The sequence below is a fragment of the Caretta caretta genome, chromosome 9 (genome assembly GCF_965140235.1).
Source record: "Caretta caretta isolate rCarCar2 chromosome 9, rCarCar1.hap1, whole genome shotgun sequence".
Lineage (NCBI taxonomy): Eukaryota > Metazoa > Chordata > Testudines > Cheloniidae > Caretta > Caretta caretta.
In genome coordinates this window covers 15,594,076-15,621,089 of record NC_134214.1, presented here as the reverse complement: position 1 = coordinate 15,621,089, position 27,014 = coordinate 15,594,076, and the positions used below count along the sequence as shown (strand labels likewise).

Here is a 27,014-nt window from a genome sequence, read left to right as displayed (position 1 = left end):
GGGAGTGCAGTAAGTCATAGGGGCAACATACTGGACAATGAGGAGAAAACAAATATTGATTAACTGCTCACTCAGAGAGCACCATCCTTACTTTGTGCACTGAATGAGCCAGAGGTCCTGTAGAAATAAATGCATGCAAACATGTCATTAAAGATTGTGTTGTTATGCATGTGGACAAGGGGTCTGAATTAAGGTTGCACAGGCATTCTTAATTCTGGCATTCCCTAACTTCTGAGTGCTTGACTTTGCAGTCTGAATGTCCTTTTACTGTAATATTTTTGTATGCGATTATATATCATTTATATGCCTATATATTCTAACAATATATTTCTATACCAATATATGCAAACAGTGCAGTTTGGAAAAAAAAATTGTGATATCTTCTTTCTCTCCGTTCCTGTTCAGTGGGTACAGCCAGGAAGTGGTGTGCTACACATCGGGTAATATTCCTCAGACCCCTTCTGCACCAAGATTGGTTCGAGCAGGTGTTACGTGGATCACATTGCAGTGGAATAAGGCAGAAGGATGTACACCAGAAGAAGTGATTTCCTACACCCTGGAAATTCAGGAGGAAGATAATGTAAGTTCTGTGTTAGTATTATTATAAAGTGGATAGCATGGACCAAATTCTCTTCTCACGTGTACAGGTGCAACCCCACTGAAGAGACTATGCCCTGTATTATTGAGTACATTTCTGTTCTGATATTTACGTAGTTACTGTACAAGATCTCACTGAAGTCTCCTCAACAGAAGGATGAGTTTAAAAAAAAATAAAAATAAAATACTAAATACAAAGCAAAGGCCAGCGTCTGAATTTAGGGGATATTTCCTGGGGTGCATCACCAAAACAAAAACCTTCTCTTTTTCTTTCAACCTTTCTTTATCCAAATAAATTGTGTTCCTAGTTCCATTTGAAAAAACAGCTTTCTGTTACATTGGTGACTCACTAGAAACAGTTTATCATTGAGTAAGGGTGTGATCCTGCAAAGACCTGAGCCCTCCTGTGAAGTGCTGAGGGCCCTCAACTCCCATTGTAGTCAGATGGAGATGGGGGCACTCAACATCTTGTGTGCTCAACTTTTTGCAGGTGTACATACATGAGTTGTATGACTTACGCAGCTGTTCATGCCTGAGTCACACACGTCTGAAAGGATAACTAAGATGACAATGTTCTGCTTCGCATCAGAACACAGACCTCGTAGACTTAGCAAAGTCAGGTACAAGTCTATAATGCAGAGTCATGCAGAATCCCTCTTAGAAATCCACAAGGAAAAAGTCATAGGATTTGGAGTAATTCATCCTTAAAACAATTCAGTCTGCCACATTCTGCCTACGTCTATGTACGATACTTGCTTTCTGGAATAGACTGTCACTTGCATTTCTATTAAATATATTAAACTGTTAACCAAATTGCTTTCTTACATTGTTTTATAGCAAAATGACACATGATTCAGCTCAATTAGTTACTCTACCCTTTTAGAAAATAATTACCATGATAATGGTAGATTACAGAAAACAAGAGAAACTTTTGGACTCCATACTGACACGATGAATTGTAGTTGTGTTGTATGATACAAATGTCATCTATGCATGCTGATGATAATATATAGAAACTTGGTTTGTTCTTGATTAAAATTTTAGGATAGCGTGTTTCACCCAAAGTACACTGGAGAAGAGCTAACCTGTACTGTGAAAAATCTCAGAAGAAGCACACAATACAAATTTAGGGTAAGTTTGTTTCTTTCCTTTTTCTGTTGCAGGGCATTTTGAAACGATCTGCACTATGAAAACCCCTTAACACTGAAAAACTGAGCTATCAAACACAAATCCTTCCTCTGATTAAAACCTGATAGGTGTGGAAAAAGTGTCTCCTTCCTTGACAGGCCTCTTTTCCAATAATGATAATGTTATAGCTAAAATGTTTTACATCAGAACATGTTAATTGCTTAGACTGATTGAGGACACAGTCCTTTGTACCACAGAGTGTAATGGTGGAGGGCTTACCCTGTAGATTTCACTATGTGCACATAGGGGAGGTGCTGGGTTAAGGGCTTGTACAGCAGGGGTACTGCTGGAAGGCCTCCTCCGAGGACAAGATGTCAACATGTAACAGCATGATTTAGGGCTCCAGTGGTCCTTGTGGTGCATTTCATTCAGCTGTTGGAAACTCCCTCTGGTGGCCAATCTGCACTGGTTACTGAAACTGGGACAGAGAAACACTGTTTTTGGAAACCAGACAGGAACACTGAAAGAGGTCCTGAAAACAGGGACATTCCCAGCACTCAGGGAGACAGGTTCACCCAACATATGGAAAAAGAAGCTTTCCCATCTATTAAGTGTGAATTTCTGATTGTCTAACAAGTTTATATTTAATGTCCTATATTTTCTTCTTCTAGTGATCGTGTTCCCTAAGATATATTTTATAAGAGTTATAAAAATATATCTTTTAACTTATAACAAAATTCAGAAGTCCGTCTCGTTAATACAGTACTTTGAAGATGTCAAGCACAATACAAGTGCTGAGTGTTATTTACTAATAAAAATGCCCAAGATTAGTATGTCTGATTTTATGGAAGAGGAGTGTTAAATATCTGCTCGCTAACATAACAGTCCAGGCTATCAGGTCTTTGAAAAGCCCATGCCTGTAAATTTATCATTTCTCCACAAGGTGGCATCACTCCATGCACTTTTTATTGCAAGTACTGCATACTGTGTGGAAAGAGGCTATTACCTCTAAAGTTCATATCCACTGGGCTTCCAGCACATAACCATTATTTTAGAGAGTAAATATCTGAAAAAAGCCCTGTTTAATTTTTGTATTAATATTGTAAACTCAAAAGAGGGTAAAATTTCTTTCATCTCAAAAACATGCACTACAATGTCAGTGGGTCAAAGATGAAGCAAAAAGTTTTGCGCAAAGAGGATTGCTTCAGGCATTAAAGACAAATTTAATATCTCTCGATGTCACATTAGACTATTAAAAATTACATGAACTTTAGAGTCAGGACGTTGTGGATGAACTGCTGTAATATTGTGCTCTTGAGTTTACCATGGTTTATGCTGCTGCTTGTCCCTAGATAAGTAAAAAGCGTAGCTGTAGTTTTTCCTGTAGCTTCAGTTTAGCAAGTTACTTATATACTGAAACTAGGCTTTTCAAGGCTGGACTGACAGTGCAGTGATAACACAACCCAATACTGCATGATGGGTTTGAGACAAATGTTGATGTTGATCCCTTCCTCGTAAGCAGACTGGGCAGCATACTTAGCCCTGGGCTGGTCTTACATAAGAACGGTCAGATCAATGGTCCATCTAGCTCAGTATCCTGTCTTCTGACAGTGGCCAGTGCCGGGTGCTTCGGAGGGAATGAACAGAACAGGCAATCATCGAGCTATCCATCTCCTGTCGTCCACTCCTAGCTTCTGGCAAGTGGAGGCTAGGGATACTCAGAGCATAGCGTTGCATCCCTGACTAATAGCCATTGATGGACCTATCTTCCATGAACTTATCTAGTTCTTTTTTTGAACGCTGTTATAGTCTTGGCCTTCACAACATCCTCTGGCAACGAGTTCCTCAGGTTGACTGTGTGTTCTGTGAAGTAGTATTTCCTTTTGTTTGTTTTAAACTTGCTGCCTATTAATTGGGTGACCCTTAGTTCTTCTGTTATATGAAGGAGTAAACAGTTCCTTATTCACTTTCTCCACACCAGTCAAGGTTTTATAGACCTCTATCATATCCCCTGTCAGTCATCTCTTTTCCAAGCTGATAAGTCCCAGTTTTTTTTAATTTCTCCTCATACAGAAGCTGTTCTATACCCCGCTTTTGTTGCCCTTATCTGTCTTTTTTGAGATGGACCAACCAGATCAGCACGCTATATTCAAGATGTGGGTGTACCATAGATTTATATAGTGGCATTATGATATTTTCGGTCTTATTATCTATCACTTTCCTAATTGTTCCTAACATTCTGTTAACCTTTTTTGACTGCCGTTGCACACTGAGGGGATGTTTTCAGAGAACTAGCCACAATGACTCCACAATCTCTTCTTGAGTGGTAACAGCTAATTGAGACCCCATCACTTTGTATGTATAGTTGAGATTATGTTTTCCAATGTGCATTACTTTGCATTTATCAACATTGAATTTCATTTGCCATTTTGTTGCCCAGTTTTGTGAGATCCCTTTGTAACTCTTCACTGTCTGCTTTGGACATAACTATCTTGAGTGATTTTGTATCATCTGCAAATTTTGCCACCTCACTGTTTATCCCTTTTCCCAGATCATTTATGATTATGTTGAATTGCCCTGTCCCCAGCACAGATCCCTGGGGGACACCACTATTTACCTTGCTTCATTTTGAAAACTGACCGTTTATTCTTACCCTTTGTTTCCTATCTTCTAACCAGTTACCAATCCATGAGAGAACCTTCCCTCTTATCCCATGACTGCCTACTTTGCCTAAGTACACTATATCCACTGGATCACCCTTGTCCACATATTTGTTGACCCCCTCAAAGAATTCTAATAGATTGGTGAGGCATGATTTCCCTTTACAAAAGCCATGTTGACTCTTCCCCAACAAATCGTGTTCATCTATGTGTCTCATAATTCTGTTCTTTACTGTAGTTCAACCAATTTGCCTGGTACTTAAGTTAGGCTAACTGGCTTGTAATTGCCGGGATCCCCTCAGCCTTTTTAAAAAATTGGCGTCACATCAGCTATCCTGCAGTCATCTGGTACAGAAGACGATTTAAATGATAGGTTACACATCACAGTTAGTAGTTCTGCAATTTCACATTCGAGTTCCATTGCGTAAATACCGTCTGGTCCTGGGAACTTACTGTTTAATTTATCAATTTGTTCCACAATGTCCTCTAATGATACCTCAATTGGGGACAATTCCTCAGATTTGTCACCTAAAAAGAATGGCTCAGGTTTGGGAATCTCCCTCATATTCTCTGCAATGAAGACCAATGCAAAGAATCATTTAGTTTCTCCGCAATGGCCATATCTTCCTTGAGTGCTCCTTTCGTACCTCTATCGTCCACTGATTGTTTAGCAGCTTCCTGCTTCTGATGTACTTAAAAAAAAAATTGCTGTTAGTTTTTGCATCTTTTTGGCTAGTTGCTCTTCAAATACTTTTTTGGCCTGCCTAAATATACTTGACTTTCCAGAGTTTATGCTCCTTTATATTTCTCAGTAGGATTTGACTTCCAATTTTTAAAGGATGCCTTTTTGCCTCTGACTGCCTCTTATACTCTGTTTAGCAGTGATGGCCCCTTTTTGGTCTTCTTACTATGTTTTTTAATTTGGGGTGTACATTTAATTTGAGGTTCTCTGGTGTTTTTAAATAGTTTCCATGTAGCTTGCAGGCATTTCACTTTTGGGACTGTACCTTTTAATTTCCCTTTAACTATCTTCCTCATTTTTGTGTAGTTCCCCTTTCGGAAGTGCTGTTGTAATGAGCTTCTTTGGTGTTTTCCTCCACACAAGGTTGTTAAATTTTATTATATTATGGTCACTATTACCAAGCAGTTCAGCTATATTTACCTCTTGGACCAAATCCCGTGCTCCACTGAGGGCTAAGTCAAGAATATCCTCTCCTCGTGTGGGTTTCAGGACTAGCTGTTCCAAGAACTTACATCAGTTTCTAGTAACACACACACGCCCTCACTGCCATCTGACTGCAGGGGGTAATATTAACTGGCTATGGAGGGAGACCCATCCAACTTTTTACCCTCAGCAGAGAGGATCTTTGTAATCTGAGTCCTTTGATGGAAGATATGATTGAAAGGGGGGTTATCAGGGGATTAGCTGAGGATCCCTATGATGGGGTTGGGACTCAGCACCACTGCACCTCCCACTGGCACATCTGGGAATTAGCTCTGTCCATTGCAGAGCGCCCTCTGCCGGTTGTTTCCCGTCCATCTCTCGCCGTCTGTTGGCATCCAGACCCGCATTGCTTCCTGCTCGGTGATGTCCACTTCAGGACACTGCCCTCCGGCAGTGCCCACTGCTCTGGTCTCACCCCCTTCCAGGGGTTTGGTGTTATCAGCAGTCTACGATCTGCACCTGCTGTAGTGGGCAGCTGCAGCCTCTGAGTTTAGCTCCTTGTTGCAGGGACCAGCCACAGCCCGGATCAGGCCACGCTCTTCTTCAACCAGGTGTAGCACAAGGTGGAAGGGGAGGACCCAGGCCCACCCGCTACTCTGGGTCCTGACCCAGGGACCCTGTAGCGGCAGCCTCTCTGCCCTCCTTCTCTCCCCTTGCCCTGCTATTGTCCCTGGGCTGCTTCCCTTCGGTCCTATGCACCTGCCCGGCCCTTGGTAGCTAGGCCAGCAGCCTGGGGTTTTCCTTGGCCGGAGCTCCCCAGCACTGCTCTGTCCAAGGTGCTACCTTTCAGCTCAGGAGCCAGTCCTCTTCCCTTGACCACCAGGGAGAGAATGCCATGCTCTTTACTAGGCAGCCTTTATATAGGGCCTAAGCCGGCCCTGGTTGGCTACCTCTCCCCCTGCCCTGATTGGCTCTCCCCAGGCCTTCTCTGATTGGCTGCGGGTCTGCGCAGCCTCTCTGGCCTATTTCAGCCCTTCTTCTCAGGGGGGTGGGGCACCGCCCCACCACACTCCCAGGTAGAAAAACTTGCTAGTTTGTATTTATTTGTCATAGTTGATTCAATATTCAATTCCTGTGCAACATATTTAGAGCCAAACCTTGAAGTCTTTACTCAGTCTAGCAAAATTCCCACTGACGTCACTCGGAGATTTTCCTGAGTAAAGACTTCAATATTTGGCCTATAGAGCATATGCTTCAGATGCATCTTTTGGGCTTCAATAAGTGCATATTAGCATATGTTAGATGTCCCTGTAACTCTTCTCATGTATTTGTTGCTGTGTGTTCTGTGTTTGTACAGCACATGGGGTCCTGGTCCATAACTTAGGCTCCTAAGCACTATGGTAATACTGTACAAATAACAGTAATACGTTCTGAAGCTACCATTATTTACCTTCTCTTTGGATAAATAACAATGGATTGCCATGTGACACTTGCTTTAAAAAAGACGTTAAGAATTTTCTTATCTTAATTTACTGCAACACAGTACTGGTGGGGCCAGAGTAAAACTCAGAAGGGACTTACTAATGAAACAATTTTATGATCAGTTACCTATTGTTAGAATCATACACAATTTGCTGTGACTTGATAGTGCTGTCTATTTTAATAAACAATATTTGTATGGACTATATTAGATTAATTCATGCAAAGCTGCCAGAAAAGAGAACTGAATAGTTACATTAGTTGTGTTTTTGTTTCAGCTGATTGCTTCTAATGTGGAAGGAAAGAGTTGTCCAAGTGAAATTTTGGTCTGCACAACAAGTCCAGACAGGCCGGGACCTCCTACCAGACCAGTTATTAAAGGGTCAATAACATCTCATGGCTTCAGTGTTAAATGGGGTAAGCTAACCCATTCAGTTTGCTGTAGCAGTTTTCTTATGGCATAACATAATTTAAGTGTAAACAAAACCTATGCGAATGGGCACTTAGGCTCAGATTTCACATACTGCTTCTCAGCCCAGAGATGAATCTGTTCAGAAAGTTAGATAAGCATTTGATCATTCTAAGAGATGCCCGAGACCTGTGTGAAAAGCTGTGACTTTTTCATAATCAGACAGATCAAAAATATTTTTAAAGGCATTTATAAAGTGAAAGCATAGTGGTTCAGCTATCTTCCCTCCCCCCAACTCTCACACACACTCAATCCTTTGAGACAATTCTCTGATTCCCTATTGTACTGTACGTCAAGTTCAGGCTTCCTGTCTTTGCTTTCGAGGTCCTGTATCATGTATATCCTGCCCAACCTATCTGCTCTACTAGTGATGTTAATCTCAATACCCCTCACAAATATCTCTTTGGACTGTGGACACACTCCGCCGACTACATGCACTTAGAGCATTTGTGTGGGGACACACACAATCGACTGTATAAAAATGCTTTCTACAAAACTGACTTCTATAAATTCGACCTAACTTCATAGTGTAGACATACCCTTAGTCTTCTTTTGTGCTCACTTAGTGCTTTCCTGCCTACCAAGCTTCCTCCGTCAGATCCCTCCTAAAAACTTACTTCTGCTGTCTTGCCTATGAGAAGTGAAACGGACAAGAAAGGTTAAACAAATAATGTAATGCAACAGCTTAGGCACATCCACATCTCAGCAGTCTTCTTAATGTCACCATTGTTCTCCCTCTCAACTTCCCCCACACCTCAGTTAGTTTGTTCATGATCCTTCCTGGGCATGTCATGTTGCACATAGAATGTAAGCCCTTTGAGACAGGAACCATGTCTTCGGTGAGGTCACTATGTAACATGTTTACGATCAGCCAATGGTGATGATAAAGGATTCCAGACATCAGTTTTGAAAACCAGACTCCCTGGAATCACAGCTTTGCATAAACAGTAAAAATACATTCCAATAACCTGTTAAAGCTCCTGATTCCACTCAAGTAGCAAGAGCAGAATATTTAAGTCCAAGTATGTATGGTTAACAAATCAACAGTGTATTCTAAGATTCCAAGTTGTCTGGAAATGGTCTGTAGATTGAGAGTGGATCCTAAAATCATTATCTTTAGAATTATGAATACCACATTTGGCAGCATCTAATTATTTTTATCATCACCTTTAGTCTTGTGGATTCAGTCAGACAGCAGCTATTTGCAGTAAATATCCTCCATCAACTCTATTTTGGGTTATTTGTGCCCTAATGAATCTGTTACAGTATGTATAATCCACTAGAATAAAATCTGCAAGGTGCTGACCAGAGAGCCCTCTGCACCATGCAGCATTAGGTCTTTATGCTGTGATTAGTGCATCTGGCAAGTGCTTTTCTTACTAGATATATGTGTGATTTTGTAAGATCAAAATCTGTAACTGTATTCTTTATTTTCTTGTAGATTCCATTTTTCAAATCTAATTTATTAACAAAAGTGTTGCTCATTTTTCAGATTCTCCACAAGATAATGGCGGTTCAGAAATCCTAAAATACCTTTTGGAGATTTCCGAAGGAAATTCTGAAGGTAAAATTGACAAGAATCATCTATTCCAATACATTGTGGTTCTACGTATTCTACAGTTAAAAACCTGGCTTTTTCAGCTATTAATATTTTTAAAATTAATAATGTAATAACAATAATACAAGAAACAATTGTATCAAATATCATAGATGGTATTATTAGATAAACAGTTTAGTCTGGCATCTTTTCTGTACCCTTTATTAATTTTATCAAACATTAAATATAAAACCAAGTTTCATATTAAAACGTAAATTGAAAAAAAAAATCTCTGACCTAGGCTATATCTGCACTACAGACTTCTGTCTGCTTGGCTATGTCAGCCAGAGATGCAAAGAAGTGTGATCTCTGACTGACCCAGGTGTGGCAGCAGACATCCCTATTGTAGACACAATAATACAGGCAAAGAGCTGTGCTTTTACCAGTAAAACTTGTTTTGCTCGAAGGGTCTGGTTTCACTATACCAGTATAAAGACAGCTTTGCCAGTATAGCTACTTCCACGCTAGGAGCACTTTCCTGGTATAGCATACCAGTATTCCTGTACCAGTAAAGTGTTCCTAGTATAGACAGGGCCTGAGTTAAAATGTTACTAAAGTGTTTAATGTTTGTTTCATTAACTATCATGGATTCCTAGGCCAGGCTATATAAATTAAGCATGTGCCATTTGTGCCTGGTTAAAATCTATCACTTTGTTGAATATTATTACTACCAATATCATATTATTATTATTAGTTCAATATCATATTGTGTTTCTGTGCACCTTTTTCCTAAGACTTCAAACTTTAATGAATTAAGCACCCACTGCTTAAAGTGGGCGGGATGTGGCATGCAGGCAGGCGCAAGGAGTTGCAGACCTGGAAAAAAAGGAAACAAATCAAGCCAGGTTGCTGACGGGTGCACATTAGCAACTGTCTTACTAAAGCTGCTGCTCCCAGATTGTGATCAGACCCCACACACACTTTTTTCGGACCATTTTAAGCACTGCAAACATCCATGTGATGTAAGTGGTATTATACCAATTTTATTGATAGGAAAACTAAACAACAGAGATAAAGTGACTTATCAGAGGCTACCCCACAATCCAGTGACTGGAGTACTTTGACTGTGGCCCCTTTTCAATGGAAAATAAAGTAATCTTTAAGTAGGACCAGATTGTGGCTGCTCCTCACATAGGTGCTGAGGGGAAGATATGAAGGAAGAAGTAAGTGGCCCTTGCTTCTCTTTGCACCCCATGTAAGAGCCAGCCACAGGTGCTGATCTGCAGCCTTAAAGTGCCACCTGTCCTGGCCTGCAGGTTGGATTATGATGACACTGAGTACCTGGGTTGTTTTTGTTTGTTTTGAAGTTGTTCGTGTTTTTACATGTCCCCGTCCCTTTCTGTAGAACAGTGGAATTTAAGGTTCCAGGACTATACTTAGCTTGATTTTTAAAAGATTTCTTTTAGCGAAAATAATATCGTCATTAATTGTGTATGAACATTTTATTTTCACAAAAAAGGATTCAAGTATTTGTATAAAACCATGTTAAAGATTTTCTTTCTCGTATATAACTCCCTTGAAGAACAGTAGCCAGGTATGAGTGTGTGTGTGGTGTGCACGTTGTTTTCAAAGCAAACTTGAATGAGTTCATTTAATTTTACAGCAAATCAATGGGAAGTGGCATATAGTGGATCTGCTACAGAATATACGTGTACTCACTTGAAACCAGGCACTTTGTATAAACTCCGGGCATGCTGTATCAGCACTGGTGGACACAGTCAGGTAAGAATAGTTTAACATGGAGAACTGTCATTTTTGTATTTTCCAGAGCTTCACCTAGCTCTACATTTTAGTTTTGCTTAGTTTGTACATTTAGTTTGCTAGTATTTCTGCTTTAAATAATAGATGTACTTGGCTAAAATTGTAGTATTATTGATACAGTAAAAACTTCACTGATTTCTATTAATGCTCCTGTGCAAATTACTTCATTTTGAAAGGTGCTGCTATCTTTGTGCATGCAAAATCTGGGCCTTGTAGTTTAGCAAAATGCAAATTAATGAGGTTCTACTTCATATTGAAAAAATCCTAAGTATTCATGTATTATTAAGGCCAGAAGGGGCTTTTATGATAATCTACTCTGGCCTCCTGCATAACACGGGCCATAGAATTTCACCCAGTAATTTGTGTGTACAGCTATTATATTTTTATGCTTTCTGTGTAGTTGTTCATAGTTTGCCATTGTGTTCAGACATCTCCCTATTTCAGTTTATTATTTAGTAAATATATTTAGCAAAAGTATAAATAAAAAAATGTTATGGATTCCTCAGTTTGACTGGCTGCTGTTTGGATCTTGCATGTGTGTTTGTGACTGACTGGATCCATGTGGACTCAGATGCTCTGGAATGTAGTGTACTGTTGCACTGTGTTCATTTCTCTACATAATAACACTAACAAAGACCCTGATCCTGAACACTTTACTTACTGAAAACTCCCTTTGACTTCAGTAGGCCTACCCACTTGCATAAAGTTAAGCATCTGGTTAAGTATTTGAAAGATCGAGGTGATATTGTTACTACAGTAGAGAGCTGCACAAACTAGTGGATGCAAGTGACTCTTCTCCTCAAGGATGCATATGAAGGATCCAAACCTCATTAGCTTTCCTTTTGTGCTGTAGGCCCCCACTGGAACTTAGGCTCCCAAGGCACTTTTAAAAGTATTGCCCTTAGGTTCAAGGACAACATTTGAGTGCATAGTATACCTAAGATGAAGTGCTTTTTCAGGGATCAACCATGGGAAGTATGGGGGGGAAGGAAAATAGTATTTTTGAACTGAATGTTATCAAGAAGAGGTCCTCGCAGCTGTTACTGTTGTACTATTATGAAAAAATCATATTTTAAGTTTAAGGCCAGAAGGGGCTATTAGATCATCTAATCTGACCTTCTGTATATCACAGGCTATTAAATGTTCACACAATTACCCTGGGTTGTGCTTGACTAAAGCATAATTGTGTTAGGCTAAAGCATATCTTTCAGAAAGACATCCAGTCTTGATTTGAAGACATCAAGAGAGGGAAAATGCACCTCTTCACTCGGTAGTTTGTTGCAATTGTTAATCACCATCATAGTTTTAAAAAAAAAAAAAAAGATTGATTTCTCATTTGAATTTGTCTAACTTCAGCTTCCAATAATTGGTTCTTCTTATGCCTTCCTCTGCTGTATTAAAGAGCCTTTTAGTACTCAGCATTCTTGAAAGCTCATTAGTACCCAGTATTCTTGAGAGCTCATTTGTACACAGTATTCTTGAGAGTCATGAGAAATACAGTAAAAAGGTAAAAAATCCTTTACTAAAATATTCACAAATACCAGTGAAAACAGTATATAAATGATACTAATAAAATTGTGTCAATAATGCTCATATTAATGAAATGTTAACTAACCACTTGATAGTCTCTGATCCTACATTTTTCTCACTGTTTCTTTTTTGTCTGGCAAAATAGTATTTTTTTAGAAATGTCTTTGTTGTGAAGATCATGACTCACATCGTTGTCCCTGGTTTGTAGATGAGTTTTCAGCAGAATTACTAATCTTAGGTCCTATTCTTTTCCAGTGTTCTGAAAGTTTACCCGTGCGTACGCTTAGTGTCGCACCGGGTCACTGTCGGCCACCAAGAATGTTGGGGAAACCAAAACACAAAGAAGTTCAGCTACAGTGGGGTAAGTGATCAGTACCTTCAGCCATTTTAATTGTCAGGCAGAAACCTGGTTTGAAACTATTTATCTGGACCAAAACTTGAGCCACCATGTAAAGAATGAATTTACTCTCAAGATCTAAAGACTAAGTAAGTTGCTATAAGTCAGTAAGAGACTTTTTATTGACTTCAGTGTGCTTTGTATCAGGCTCTTGGAAATTAGTTGTCTTTATTTTTGCCTTTGGGTCTGATACTGCAGTCTGTTCCCACTGAAGTCAATTGGAAGTTCTGCCTATGTCCGTACTATAACAAAGTTTCTAACCATTGGCCTTTCATTGCAAAAACATCACATCACTTGAGATCCATTTTATTTCACTGTGCTCTTAGCCACAATGTTCTACTGTTTCATTCAGAATTTCACACAGTAATTTATACTGAGCCAGAACACACTGAAAATATTAGGTGACTTTTTATTTTAAAATTTTTATTAAGGCAAAGGTGCAATAAAACAAATATACTAAGTTGACATGACCAGCCTAGTTCTTATAAAAAGCAGTTCCTTGCCTGTTTAGTGAGAATGAAATAGTATTTGAGGCATTTCAGAAGGTCATTGCGTGGTGACATCCCACTGTTAAATTATTTGTTAGACGTGTCTAAGACACTACTACACTCCGGACAGTCTGTCGCAACACCATTTCCATTTGACAAATGTATCTCAGGTCCAGCACGAAGTCTAAGTTGCACTCATGTTCCAGGTCTCACGTTGGTTTGTACTTTGTGGCTGAGCACCACTTTGCGGAGTTCAGCACTGGGTAGCTTCAGTGGCAGATAATAGTATATTTCCTGAAGAGCCATTCAAAGGAGGTGAATAGCCAAAATAAAGCCCACGATATCAGTGAGCTGTTAAAAAAAAAAAAAAGAAGCTATGGACTGTCCAAATGATCCTTGCACACCCCTAATCCCCGTGGATTTCGCCAAGGCTATTGAATTGCTCAGAGAATGCAGGACTGAGCCTTCCTCCCCATCTGTAAAATGGGGATAATGATACTGACTTACCTTTTGTAAAGCGCTTTGAGATCTATGGATGAAAAGCATTATGTAAGAGCTATGTATTATAATTATTTAAAAGCTAATGAGTCCATTCCATTATTGGTCTGCACAAAACAGTGTATATTGACAGCAAAATCAGCCCCACTGAGCTTTTGTGATCTATTTCCTTTTTTTAAGGTTACTTTAAAAAGTCACCATATGCTTATGTTGTCATTTAGCAATATTAGTGTAATTTTTCCTTGTATTGAAGGAATGTACAGTTACTGTTTCATGGTTTTCCAGAAGCTGGGAATGGGTGACAGGGGCTGGTTTACATGATGATTACTTGTTCTGTTCATTCCCTTTGAAGCGCCTGGCATCAGCCACTGTCAAAAGACAGTATACTGGGCTAGATGGACCTTTGATCTGACCCAGTATGACTGGTCTTATATCCTTATGTTTTATGGCTTTGCAATTAAAGGAAGAGCAGATATCAGCCCCCATTGTGCAGTCGTATACCATGGGGGTTGTGCTTTCTACCAGTAGTAGAGCCCATTGATATAAATGGGCCTACTTGTAGTATTAGAATACCAGAGTAGCAGAGCTTTACAACGTGGGACACATAGCTACTACTAGCTGCGGGTCTTATCCTATAAATATTAAAAGACATGAATAACTTGATTCACTTGAGTGATCCCACTTACATATGTCTAGGGGTGGAACACTTATCAAAGAGGCGAAATCATTAGAGGTAGTATATATCTGTGGTACAAGGTGAATCAATGTATGATAATCATCATGTACATCTGTGACTTTATATCAACAATAAATAAATTATACTGATTCTTTCCAGATGTCCCTGTGTCAGAAAGTGGTTGTCAAGTCTCAGAGTACAGTGTGGAAATGACAGAACCGGAAGAGGTTATTTCTGAGGTGTATCATGGCCCCGATCTAGAGTGCACGGTCAGCAACCTTCTTCCTGGAACAACATATCGGTTCAGAGTGAGAGCTTTGAATGACGGAGGGGTAAGGTTTAACATTCTGCGCAGCATGAACAGCAGTGTCCAAAGAAGGATGCCAGAAGAGGGGTTTTTTCAAAATGTTTCTTCACATGTATATGAGAGAACAGTTATCCTGGCAGTGCATACACTAGTTCAGCTATAGCTGGTGAGTGGAAAGATGAAAGGGAAAGGGGAATGTGGGAAAGGAAAAAAGTTGAGAGAAAAGGAGGTATCTGGGAAAGGAGAAAAGTGGAGAATAAAATGAAAGAGTTGGAGAAACTTAGGGAGAAGGCAGTGCATTGAGACTCAGAGGGCCCCATCCAGAGTGGCCCTTTAAAGCAAAGTTGAGAATGGCATTTCTGTTTAAACATAGGTTCAGCTAAACTGGTCTACCGTTTAAAGTGTGTTAGAACTGTACTGAAGAGATATATTGGCCCACACACCTTTAACAACAACAAAAAAGATCTTTACCTTTATAGAGGCAAATGATACTTGAGTAATTTCAAGTAGGTCTTTGGACATTTTAGGGAAAACTTGTTCATTAATAGTTTTTAATATGCTTTCATTTAACGTAGGGTACATATATTTTTTCAGATTCCTCGTAAAAACCTATTTACCTAATCCCATTAGGAATTAAAAGCCTGATCCTGTGTCCATTGAAATCAACAGAAGAATTCCAATTGACTTCAGTGTTGGATTGGTCCCTGTCTTCTTTTCTCTGAGCATCATTTCCAGCATTTTGAAAATGTATCCTCAGTGGGACTACGTAGTCTAATGCATTGCTTACTCTGCTATCAGACTGCTCCCAAGAAATCTATTAGGTTTCTAAAGATTTGTATGCTTCAACAGCAGGGTCCCTGCTGACAGTTACTCAGCTCTTACATAACATAGAGCTTTTAAATAATGCAGATCACGGGGGAAAACTACCAAAATTAGTTCAGGTATTCGAAACCAAGAGTACCTGCAAATTGATAAGATATCCATTTCTTTCTTATGTATTAATTAATTGGGTGTATATATCAAAGTCTGATTTGCTAACTGTTCTGACTGACATATAAAAGCTAAGAGAGAGCCATTTCCTGTGAAGTAGCTTTGGACTGACGGTGTTTTAGGCAAACCATGTATTCTCAATAAGCAAGGCAACTTATAAGCAGTGAGATGAAGTGAAGCATGCCAAGATAAGCTTTACATTGATAAGGTGTATATTAGAGGCCTAATCTGTCTTCAAGAAAATGTGTTATAATAAGAATATTTCTATGTAAGGCTTATGAAAACCCCTTTAAAGTGTGTGTAATATTTTTTTCCACCCCTTCCTAGTATGGGCCATATTCTGAAGCTACAGAAGTCACCACAGCAGCAGGACCACCCGGCCAGTGCCAAGCACCTTTCCTTTCCTTTGTGTCTGACACATGTGTACTTGTAAGCTGGGAGGTAAGACAAACACTCTTTGTATGTGTGATTTCTATCTTGCTTATCCAAACTAATATGATCATCGGTACTTGAAAGCTAATTCAAGAGCAGTTCACAATCTCAGCCCACTCAGAAATACTCTTGTACATACAGACAATAATCTTCCCTGCTTTTCTTTTTTAGAGTTGATCTTGAGTCACCGAAGTTTATTAGGGTCTTGAGAATGGAGACAGGGGGATCTCTTATCACTTCATCTTAATATAGGTCATAGGTCGGTAAAGAATGATCTCTCCAGAATTTTAGCATGTTGAATCCAATACACTGACTGGCTTCTGAACTGGAATCATGAAGTCAGCTATTCTGCTACATTTTTATGTGAGGCTAGAGTCCTTGATATCAGACAAACTCTGAGAGATTTGCTATGTCAAAGCAACTCTCCCAAAATAAAAGGAGGACTTGTGGTACCTTAGAGACTAACAAATTTATTTGAGCATAAGCTTTCGTGAGCTCCAGCTCACTTCATCGGATGCTGGAGCTCACGAAAGCTTATGCTCAAATAAATTTGTTAGTCTCTAAGGTACCACAAGTCCTCCTTTTCTTTTTGCAGATACAGACTAACACGGCTGCTACTCTGAAATCTCCCAAAATAGTCAGGTGTCACCTAGTTTCATATCAAAACCACATTAAACCATTAGTACAAGAGATAAAAGATGGTCTTGTGAATAAGGCACTAGTTTGGGACTCAGGAGATCTGAGTTCATTTCCCAACTCTGCCACCAACTTCCTCTGTGAGTTATGTGGGTTTTTTTCATACTCCCCCTGCCAGTAACTGGGGACTCTGTCGGACATATATAGATTCTAGTGTGTAATCAGATTGTCCTGAGGGTCCTCAAGGAAGAGCGCCTCTGCTGCTCACTTGGAGGCATGAAAGGCAAAACTTCTTTTATAATATTCTGATACTGACGTGTGTGCCACATCAAGGGCCACGCTGCTTTAATTTCACCATCATCCTTAGCTGTGTTAGCTTCTCTGACTCTACTGTCCTGTACCTTGCCCATCAGCTTGATGGCTGACTTCCACTGGGCGCCTAGTGCTGCAGGCCTCGCTCCAAACCAGGAGCAGTACTTTTCGGTTGGTATGATTTTCTGGGAAATATAATTATTCATTTTTAATGACTTGAGTACATCATTTAACCATGACTCTCCCACAGGTGCATTGAGACCACTAATTCTGGTCTAGAATCAAAAGCTTATGCTCAAATAAATTGGTTAGTCTCTAAGGTGCCACAAGTCCTCCTTTTCTTTTTGCAAATACAGACTAACACGGCTGTTACTCTGAAACTTTTCTGTGTGGTTCAAGGCTGTGCTGCTACCAAGTCAGCCAAGTGGGAGGACATTTTTATTGTGAAAATCCTGATAGAAATTAAGGCCTATAGTGCCTGCTGTGTAAATGTCCTCTCTTCTATGAATTAGGACTTTTCTACCCTTAAAACACTAAAACGGCACAACTGCAGCTGCACCACTATCGCACTTCAGTGTAGTCTAGACACTACTAATGCGGACTGGAGATGTTCTCCCGTCGGTGCAGGTAATCCATCTCCCCAAGAAGCAGTAGCTAGGCTGTTGAAAAAATTCTTCCATCAACCTACCGCTGTTTACGCCAGGGGTGAGAAAAGCTTAGTTACGTCTCACACCCCTGAGAGACATAGCTATGCTGATGTAAATTCCCAGTGTCTACCAGACCTTAGTTTATTTCAAGCAGATAGAGTTGGCACAGTTCTGCTAAACAGGCTTTGTTTTGGTAACCTATTCTGGGGCACGAATTCAGAATGTGTCCATTTGCAGTGATCATGGTTTCTCATTATGAACTCGTTTTTATGCATTTTTCTCCTTAACCTGTCAAACGTGATGAGGTAGGCCTCCATCTTTAAACTGAACTACTAAATACAAAGATTTGTTTTGCAGAGTCCTGAATGCTCAGGTGCCGACATCTCTGAATACAGATTAGAGTGGGGAGAAGATGAGGAATCTCTGGAACTCATGTATAATGGCACAGATACCAGTTTTGAAATTAGTGAATTGTCAGCAGCAGCACATTATTGCTGTAGATTACAGGTACAGAAGCTTATTATATTTTGTATAGATCACAATCTAAGATGTAAACACAATTTACTTCCACTGGATTTTTATTGTCATCATTAACTGCTTTGAAATGAGGTACTTTGTAAGTCAGAAGAAATATACCTTTCTCCTAAATTGTGTAGCACTACTGCGTAATCAAACGATTTAGATTCTAAACAACTCAGATTGATGAACAGAGGGAGTTAATAGAACTTTCAGCCTTGGAAAATCGCTCCTGTTCATCACATGCTTTAATTTCAATGAATAATACTGTTGACAAACAGCCGGCCCAGATAGTGATGCTCTTGCACTAAAATAGAAATATAATGTTTTAAACTTTAAAAAAAATAATCGCAAATTTTGAGTTGGCTCAAGCTTGGAAATGGTATGTAAATGACATTACCTCCCAAATGGATGTTAAAGATTCCCCTATCTTAAACAGTAATCTCCAACATCTGTTTCATTTATTAAGTTAAGCAAACCATCTGAGTAGCTGATAAGATTCCTATGCACATGGGTGGCTGCAGCTGGCAATATAATGTACTTGCCATTTTCACCACCTCATCTCTTGAATTTATATCATTGTCTAGTGAGTCTCTGTAATGATCATCTTCTCTTTGATATTTACGCTTCTCCCATTATTTTCAATAAAAAGCAACCAAATTAAAATATAAATCCTCTGATGGAACTGGATTCTTCTCCTGTCAAGTCCCCTGAAAAAATAGAAGAGATTTAGCAAAAAAGAGTGAGGCAAAATTCTACACCCAAGCCTGCACAGCTTTGGAGACTCCTCCACAAGGTTTATTTATGTGCAAAGGCAGAACACCAGCAGTAAATCCAACCAAGAATTCATATACCTACCCAGCTGGCAAAGGGTGGAAAATTGTTTCCCTTGAAAATCTTTTAGCTTGGACCACCCAGGGTTCATCACTTTGATCGAAGGCCACAAGCCCTCAGTCAAGTGTTTCTTTTCTTTTTGAACTCTTTCAAGTCAAGTGTCCCGTAAGATTCTCTCTAGTTCTTCAGCAGCTGATTCAAAGCCAAAGAGCCTCAAATAGAGTCCCACAGCCCATCCTCACTCATGGTCTGCTGTATTTGTCTGACTTAATTGTCACAGGACCTACACCTTGTATGGTCATTATTTTGGGAAACTAATTGAAAGAGCATGTGTGAGAGGAGTGGCACTGCAAGCCAGAGAGCACATTCCATATGCCTGAGAAGGAAAGCTTTTTGTTTTCTGTCTTCTAAATTGGCATTTAGACTTCATTGAGCTGGGGGGACACTGTGATACCAGTTTCGTGATGAATGGGGAACTCTAATATTTTTTTAGTGTTAAAAAATGGAAACCGCCAACTGTATAGTATTTTTGGAGGGGGAGTGTACATTTATTTTAAATTATCCACCAGAGAAATGTTCCACTACACTAATGTCTAACAGATTTTAACGCCTCAAGCAAAACTTAATCCATAGTCAGAAGATAAGAAAAATATATAATAACACAGACACATTTTTTTATTAAAGCCCACCAGTAATCCATGCAATAGAATTCTAGAGGGCCTCTGCCTGCCAAGCTGGTCCTTACTTTGTGTAAAGTAGTATCTGTCTTACAAAGTGTATTTCAGAATGCATTAGAGCATTAAACAGTAACAGGGTAGAGAGTAGAATTATGAGATACGGGCAAACGAGAAGTGTTTCATAATTAATGGAGATTTGCTTTGGGTATGTGTTTTAAAATAATAAATAAAAGGATAAAGGGCAAAAATGCAAATCATTCTTTCCTTTGTGACTATTAGAGACATTAACAGGAAAACTTAATTTTTCACTCTAAGATATAAAGAATTTTGTCTAACCCGTGTTACTCTTTCTTCTAACAAAACACACATCATTATCTCAATCTGTACAAATCTAATAATGGAGAGAATCGGGCATAAATGACTAGAGGGAGGCCAGTTTGTCTTTGTTTAAATTTAAAAAAAAAAATTAGTAGCATTATTGAAAATTCCCCAAAACACTCATGCCCTCCACCCAGGGAAACATTGTGACATTTACTGGAGTGGGGGAAGGAGGAGGAAACATCTGGTAAGCAAACAAAAATTAAATACCCATCAATTATGTTGATGAGGTTGTCCAATAAAACAGTTATAAGCACCACTAAAACAAATTGCTTGGAGCAAGATACAGATTGCCAAACACTGGTTTACAGGCGAGACACATAATGTCATTGACAGACCACAAAATGAGGCTCGCTTTAGCAGCTATAGGAGCGCTTCACTAGATAAAAGATGTCCCTGGAGCAGGATTTGTTTTTAAGGGCTTTTAAAGGCTAACAAATGCAGCTTTATCATCTCTTCCTTCAGCACACCAGCTGAACAAAACAGCTAATAGAAAAACAGAATGAGGTTTTCTATTTATCCCATGCATAGTAAACAAAATTATTCAGATACAGCAAAATGTAGGGGAGAAAACACATGCTTGTTGGTCCTTTGCCCATGTTACTCCCACTTAAGACACTGAAAAGCCCAACTCAGCAGATCTTTATTCTTCTGTTGGGGAAGGTGGGGTTTGCCTGCCCCACTCTACCACGGACAAAGCAAGGTGTTTGGTGTGAATTGTAATGGAGACTCAAAGCCATCTGTTCAAAGACTATGCCTCTGCACAGATTTCTGGCTCACTGGTAGAACAACTTCTTCATGACCTGTGCTATGACAAATTCCGTGTCTGGGGTTGCACTGTAACATGTGACAGTTCTGATTCCAATCAGTAGAGAGCAATAATACATATAAACCCTAGCTAATTCATTACCATAGTAATGAAGTACCAAAGTTTTATTAATCTGTTTTTATCCATTTTACTAGAATATTTTGTAACGGTGTAAGTGATACAGTATACCAATGGAAAAGTTGAAATAACAAAGTCTGATGATTAATGGATGGTACTTCAAAGGTAGAAACATTGGGCCAGATTTTGAAACTTCAGATTTCCACTGGTGTCACTGAATTTGGCCTAGGAGTTAGATATAATGGTTGCTTTATTTTCTCATGGAAAAAATTAACAGCTGTGAGTGTTTTAGTTGTGGTTTATATGTGGGATCTTAGAAAAAAGCATATGCCATGCTAAGGTAATGTTTTATTTTCATGGGAATTATGAAATTATTAATAATTAGTATGAAATTTTCAAATTAACTTTCTAAATTAGGACCCTGTAGGCACACTAAATTAGGACCCTGCACCGCTCTTAAGCAGGCCAAATGACCACTGAAGTCAAAGGGAGATCTACCTGAGTGAGCAGAACATCTGGCCTTGCAGATGTAACCATAAAGTAATGGGGATTTTGATAGCAAAGGGCTTAGAAGGGCTGATCTTTAAAAAAGGTTAATGGTGACAATTCAATACAATTAATATTAACAAAAAGGGGGAAGGAACACAAGCCGAAATAAGGAAAGAATGGGTTAAAGAATATTTAGATAAGTTAGGTGTATTCAAGTCAGCAGAGTTTGATGAAATTCATTCTAGGGCACTTCAGGAACTAGCTGAAGCAATCTCAGAACCATTAGCAATTATCTTCAAGAAATCGTGGAGGAGAGGTGAATATTATAGGGCAAATATAGTACATGTCTTTAAAGAGGGAAACAAAGGGTACCTGGGGAATTATAGACCAGTCAGCTTTAACTTTGATACCTTAAAAATACTAGAACAAAACATTAAATAATCAATAAGCACCTGAAGGATAATAGGGTTCTCAAACTTCATTGCACCGTGACCCCTTTCTGACAACAAAAATTACTACATGAGCCCAGGAGGGGGACCGAAGCCTGAGCCCACACCTGGGCAGGGGGTCCAGAGCCAAATTTGCCAAATTTGCCCGAGCCTTACCACCCCAGATGGGGGGGCCAAAGTCATTGCCCAAGGGCTTCGGCCCTAGGTGGGGGGCCTGTATCCCTGAGCCCATGCCACTAAGGGCTGAAGTCCTCTGGGCCACAGCAAGTCTAACGCCAGCCCTGACGACCCCATTAAAATGGGGTTGTGACCCACTTTGGGGTCCCAACCCACAGTTTGAGAACCGCTGCCCTATGACAACCTAGTTCCTATTTCTCTAACCCTTTCCCCCTCAGAGCCCAGCCAGGGGGCCAGACACTCACAACCCCCCACCCCAGAGCATAGGTGCCGACTCCATGGGTGCGCCAGGGCTGGAGTACCCACAGAAAAAAATTAGCAGGTGCTTAGCACCCACCGGTAGGCAAGCTCCCTTCCTACCCGCCCCACACCCCCACCTATCAACTCCTCCCCGTCCCTCTCAGGGCATCCTGCATGCCACGGAACAGCTCTTCAGCAGCGTGAAGGAGGCATGGGGAGGGAGGGAAGGAGGGGCAGGAGCAGGGACAGGGTGTGCCTGGGGGAAGGGGTGGAAAGAGGCAGGGAAGGGGTGGAGCAGGGGCAGGAAGAGGCGAGGCAGGGGTGCGGCCTTGGGGGAAGAAGTTGAGTGGAAGCGGCACCAGGGGTGGAACAGGGGTGAGAACAGGCAGGGTGGGGTGGGGTGGGGTCTTGCGGGAAGGCACCAGGTGGGGGCAGGACCAGCCTTACCCAGATACCCACATTACCCCCCACCCCCTTGCCCAGATACCTGCACCCCCGCCCAGAGCCCAGCCAGGGGGCCAGACACCCACAACCTCTCCCCCCCAGAGCCCAGCCACGGGGCCCCTCCAGCCAATATGCCCGAACCCCCTATCCCCCAGAGCCCAGTCGGGGGGCCTCCCTCAGCCCAGGCACCTTCCCCCCCCTATCGCTCAGAGCCCAGGAATCCAGAGGGAGAAACAGTATGATGCTCGGTCCTAGGTTTGTGTGGAGTTTCCTGCATGCTGCCCTCTCCTTCCCGCAGGGTGTGCGGGGAACTGCAGCTGCCGGGAACCATCCAGCTCCCCAACCCCCAGCAGTGTCTTCTATGTGGAAGCTGGGCTCTACCGGGTCCAGCAGCCCCTAATGGTGGCCAGCAGCACTGCAGCCCATTTGCGCACACAACATTAATTTCTGCAAAATTCTGCATTGCACTGTGGCACAGAATTCCCCCAGGAGTAAATAATACAACAATATAGCAGCAGTTATGAGGAGCCCCTTCCTGCTTCCTGAGTTAATCTTTTAAACTGCCTGTTTTACTTCCTGGGTTCTCTGGCTGGTGCGCTAATTATCTCATTAACTCATTAGTCTACCAGCAGTGTAAGTGCTCCCTTCCACCTTAACCACAGCCAGTGCCCTGGGTGTTTTAAGTGACCAGGGTACTGGCTTCCACAGATCCCAATTTGAAGCTGCTAACGGCACCCTGTCACATGGGTGCACACCTGGTTGAAAGATTGCTCAAAGTGGTTCACTGTTAAACTGGAAGGGTGCAAATTGGTTACTGCTAAATTTGATTAAAATGGTTATGCAGGGAAATTATATATATATTTTAAAAGACACTTCAGACTATATAGGTGACACCTCTGGATAATAGAGAAAGATATTAATTGTTCTCATACGGATAAACGGCATAAATTATTAAGTGATAAATTATTAAGGTGATAGGTATCTAACTTTTCCAGACTGCAAGGTACATTGGTCTAAGTTTATTTGATTGCCTTGTGAAATGAAATGTGTGTTGCTCTAAAAACATTATTTTGTTCCACAGGCTATAAACCAGGCAGGAGCTGGACCCTACAGTGATCTAGTAACTTGCAGGACTCCAGCATCAGTACCTGATGCAGTCTGTACCCTCTCTGTATTGGAGGATGAGCATATGGATGCCTATCAGATATCGCCTTCTGTGTGCCTTGTTTTAAACTGGGAAGAACCGTGCAATAATGGGTCTGCGATTACTTCTTACAACATAGACCTTGGTGACATTAGCATTCCAGTTAGTAACATTACAAGTTATGTTATTGATGATCTGCTTCCAGAAACCTCATACCGGTGAGTGTCATCATCCTGCCATTTCTCGGTACAGTAATGAAAACTCATGTTGATATCACACAGATTAACTAGATAAGGGGAATCTTTATAGGATGTATCATAAAGAAGAAAAAGAAGTCACTATCCTTAAACATCTAGCAAAAGTGTAATGATGTCTTTATGGAGTGATTTGGAATAGTTCAGGTTTGAAGATGCATTCTCTTTGTTCACCTTTTTCTATCTTCTTTTGTCTCCATTTCCCACCCCCATTTATCTTCTTTATTTTCTCTATTTGCTTTGTCCTTGTTTTTGTCTTATGTGTTTGGAAACTGTATTAGTTAATCTATGAAGCAAACATCAAGACCAAGACAGATAAAATTCATAATAATCTAATGGGGTTTACAAACCCCATACTGAACATGGGTAGAAGGGAGAGGAGAGTCTTCCTGGCTTACAGGCAACCAGGCTCACCAGCCCCCAGCAAAGCTGCCAGAACTTCCAGTCACGGAGGCATCTACCAACAGCTGGGACCAATAAGGAAGACAAGTGTAGCAATAAAGGAAAAACAGAGAGAGATGGGGAGGCAGAAAGGCCTGGGCTAGTGGAGGGGAAAGTGCCCTGTGGCAGTCTGCCTCTAAGAAACTAACAGGGAGACAAAGGAGGACTACAAGCCCTGGAGTTTAAGGGCTGATAACCTAAAATGAGTCTAAGTTGATGGTCTGGGCTAATTTGAGATGAGTAGAGGGGAGACTGGTTAGGGGAAAGCTCAGTCCTCCAAAGAGATTGTCCCAAGAGCAGCTGACAAGTGTACATTCCAGAAACTGGAAATGATAAATGCTTCTAACTACCATAGTGCTGTATTTATTGCAATGTATCATTTTTCAGATTCTAATCAGTAATATTCTTTTAAGTGTTTATAGGTATTATTAACTAAGTAATTTTCTTATATGGCAAATAAGTTGTGTACGGTTTAAAATGGTGATTTAATGTATGTTCTTTTGAGTAGCTATATTTGCCATCTCTTTAATATGAAAAAAATAACTAAAGAAGATGAAATTTGGGATTAAAAGTGATTGGCTCTTAACAACTCAAATTCTAAATTTGATTCTAAAATGGCTTCTCCAAATGTATATTCATCCTTTGAACTAATCTGATTTTCATGCTTTTCATGATGTCTTTCTAATTGCTGCTAGAATTTAAATTATCTTAAACAGTGATTAGCAGATGAATAGTAATACACAGTGGCATTGATCATGTCAAGGAAGCTCTTTTTTTTAAAAAAAAAAACAGTTATTCTTATAGATACATAATACAGAAAAATCTGATTGTACAACTGAAGAAATTAGACACAGCACAGACGCGCAATATCATTTGTCATGAATAATCATGCAAACATTGTGCAGCCTAGCCAGAATGCTCCACTCTTTTTTCAGATTTTAACACAACAGCAGTGAGAATGGTATAGTGGCATCTAGCTTTTTACCAGCCTGTGGAAATGTAAAACGTGAATATAAACTGCAAGTGGATGGCTCAGGGATTGCTACTGGGATATGGAGCCTTTCGCTTTCAGGTCACTAGTTTAAATCCAGCCAACATTGATAATGACCAAAAGTCGTTAGTATTTAAAAACCCATCAGTGGCTTATATCAAATGAGCTGGAAGTTTTAGTTCAGATCCAGCTGGACAAATGTCAACATGACAAAATTCTTCATCAGAATTGTGACCTTATCAGCAGTCTCAAAGGATTGACTAGGTATAGAGATGGAACTACTCTCCCCCCTACCAGTGGTCCCTAGAAGTAACAGGATGGTGTGAGGAGGCTTCTGTTGCCTGGGCACTACATTCACTTTAGAAATTTTAAAAGAGGAGCCATCAATAGAAAAGTATCAAATGTATCTCTTTCTGCTTTTCATAGAATCATAGGACTGGAAGGGACCTCAAGAAGTCTTTTAGTCCAGTCCCCTGCACTCAAGGCAGGACTAAGTATTATCTAGACCATGACTGACAGGTGTTTGTCTAACCTGTGTTTGCCTTGTGAGCTGCTACTTAATTTTTTTAAGAGCTGCCCTTAGTTGGTCTGGAACATCTTGTTTTCTCCTTATTACATGTGAGATCAGATGCAGTAGCAACTAAAACAAAATAAAAGGTTTTGATCAGCACCAAGTGACTCTATACAATCAGCCAGCACTTTTCATTAATATTAGTAACTGGGTCACAGAAAATGGGGCATCTAAAAATTCTGTTTGTTTTTTTTTAGCTCATGGTTTGTTCTTCTATAGCTGCTGTTAGGTAGGTGTCCTGATCTCCAAAGCCTGGAAAAAGAGATCAGAACTAAAAGTTGAGATAAGCTTTAGGTTCCTCTTCACTAATCATACAGCAGCTCTTTCTCTGAGACTCTTGTTCTGGCTCCCTCTGAGCAGAAGTATTATACTGAGGTCATACTATGATTTATGCCCTGAATCTTAGTTTACATTCTAACTTCTTTACTTTTCATAAGGCGCCATATTAAATTATGTGATTTTAGCTTAGGAGTGTGATTGTCTCTGATCTGAATGAAAAAGTGAAACCATAAACATTAACTATTTAACTGGTCACAATGATTGCTGTGGGACCAAGCTTCTAAAAATGGTCTGATGAGAACAAGAAGAAGTAAGTGTTGAGTCAGGAAGCAAAAATACACAGCGGGGCATCTTGTACTTTTCAGAAAATACCATACCTCAGCTGTCTTGGAAAGCAAAGGGCCAAAGCAAGTTGCAGAAGCAGCTCATGCAGCACTGACCATACTTTGTAGTCTTGTGCTAATAAAAATAGCTC

The 27,014-nt window shown here is 40.3% G+C and overlaps 1 protein-coding gene across 1 annotated transcript in view; it reads left to right on the top strand.

The window, feature by feature from the left end:
- Positions 1 to 27,014, top strand: part of FNDC3B (fibronectin type III domain containing 3B) — a 366,117-nt gene that overhangs the window by 274,940 nt on the left and 64,163 nt on the right. The window contains exons 13-22 of the mRNA XM_048864394.2: positions 406 to 580; positions 1,642 to 1,728; positions 7,308 to 7,446; positions 8,991 to 9,062; positions 10,699 to 10,817; positions 12,642 to 12,747; positions 14,605 to 14,777; positions 16,070 to 16,183; positions 18,127 to 18,276; positions 23,941 to 24,221. Of these exons, the coding sequence (XP_048720351.2) occupies positions 406 to 580; positions 1,642 to 1,728; positions 7,308 to 7,446; positions 8,991 to 9,062; positions 10,699 to 10,817; positions 12,642 to 12,747; positions 14,605 to 14,777; positions 16,070 to 16,183; positions 18,127 to 18,276; positions 23,941 to 24,221 (1,416 nt within the window). The remainder of the gene's footprint in view (positions 1 to 405; positions 581 to 1,641; positions 1,729 to 7,307; positions 7,447 to 8,990; positions 9,063 to 10,698; positions 10,818 to 12,641; positions 12,748 to 14,604; positions 14,778 to 16,069; positions 16,184 to 18,126; positions 18,277 to 23,940; positions 24,222 to 27,014) is intronic.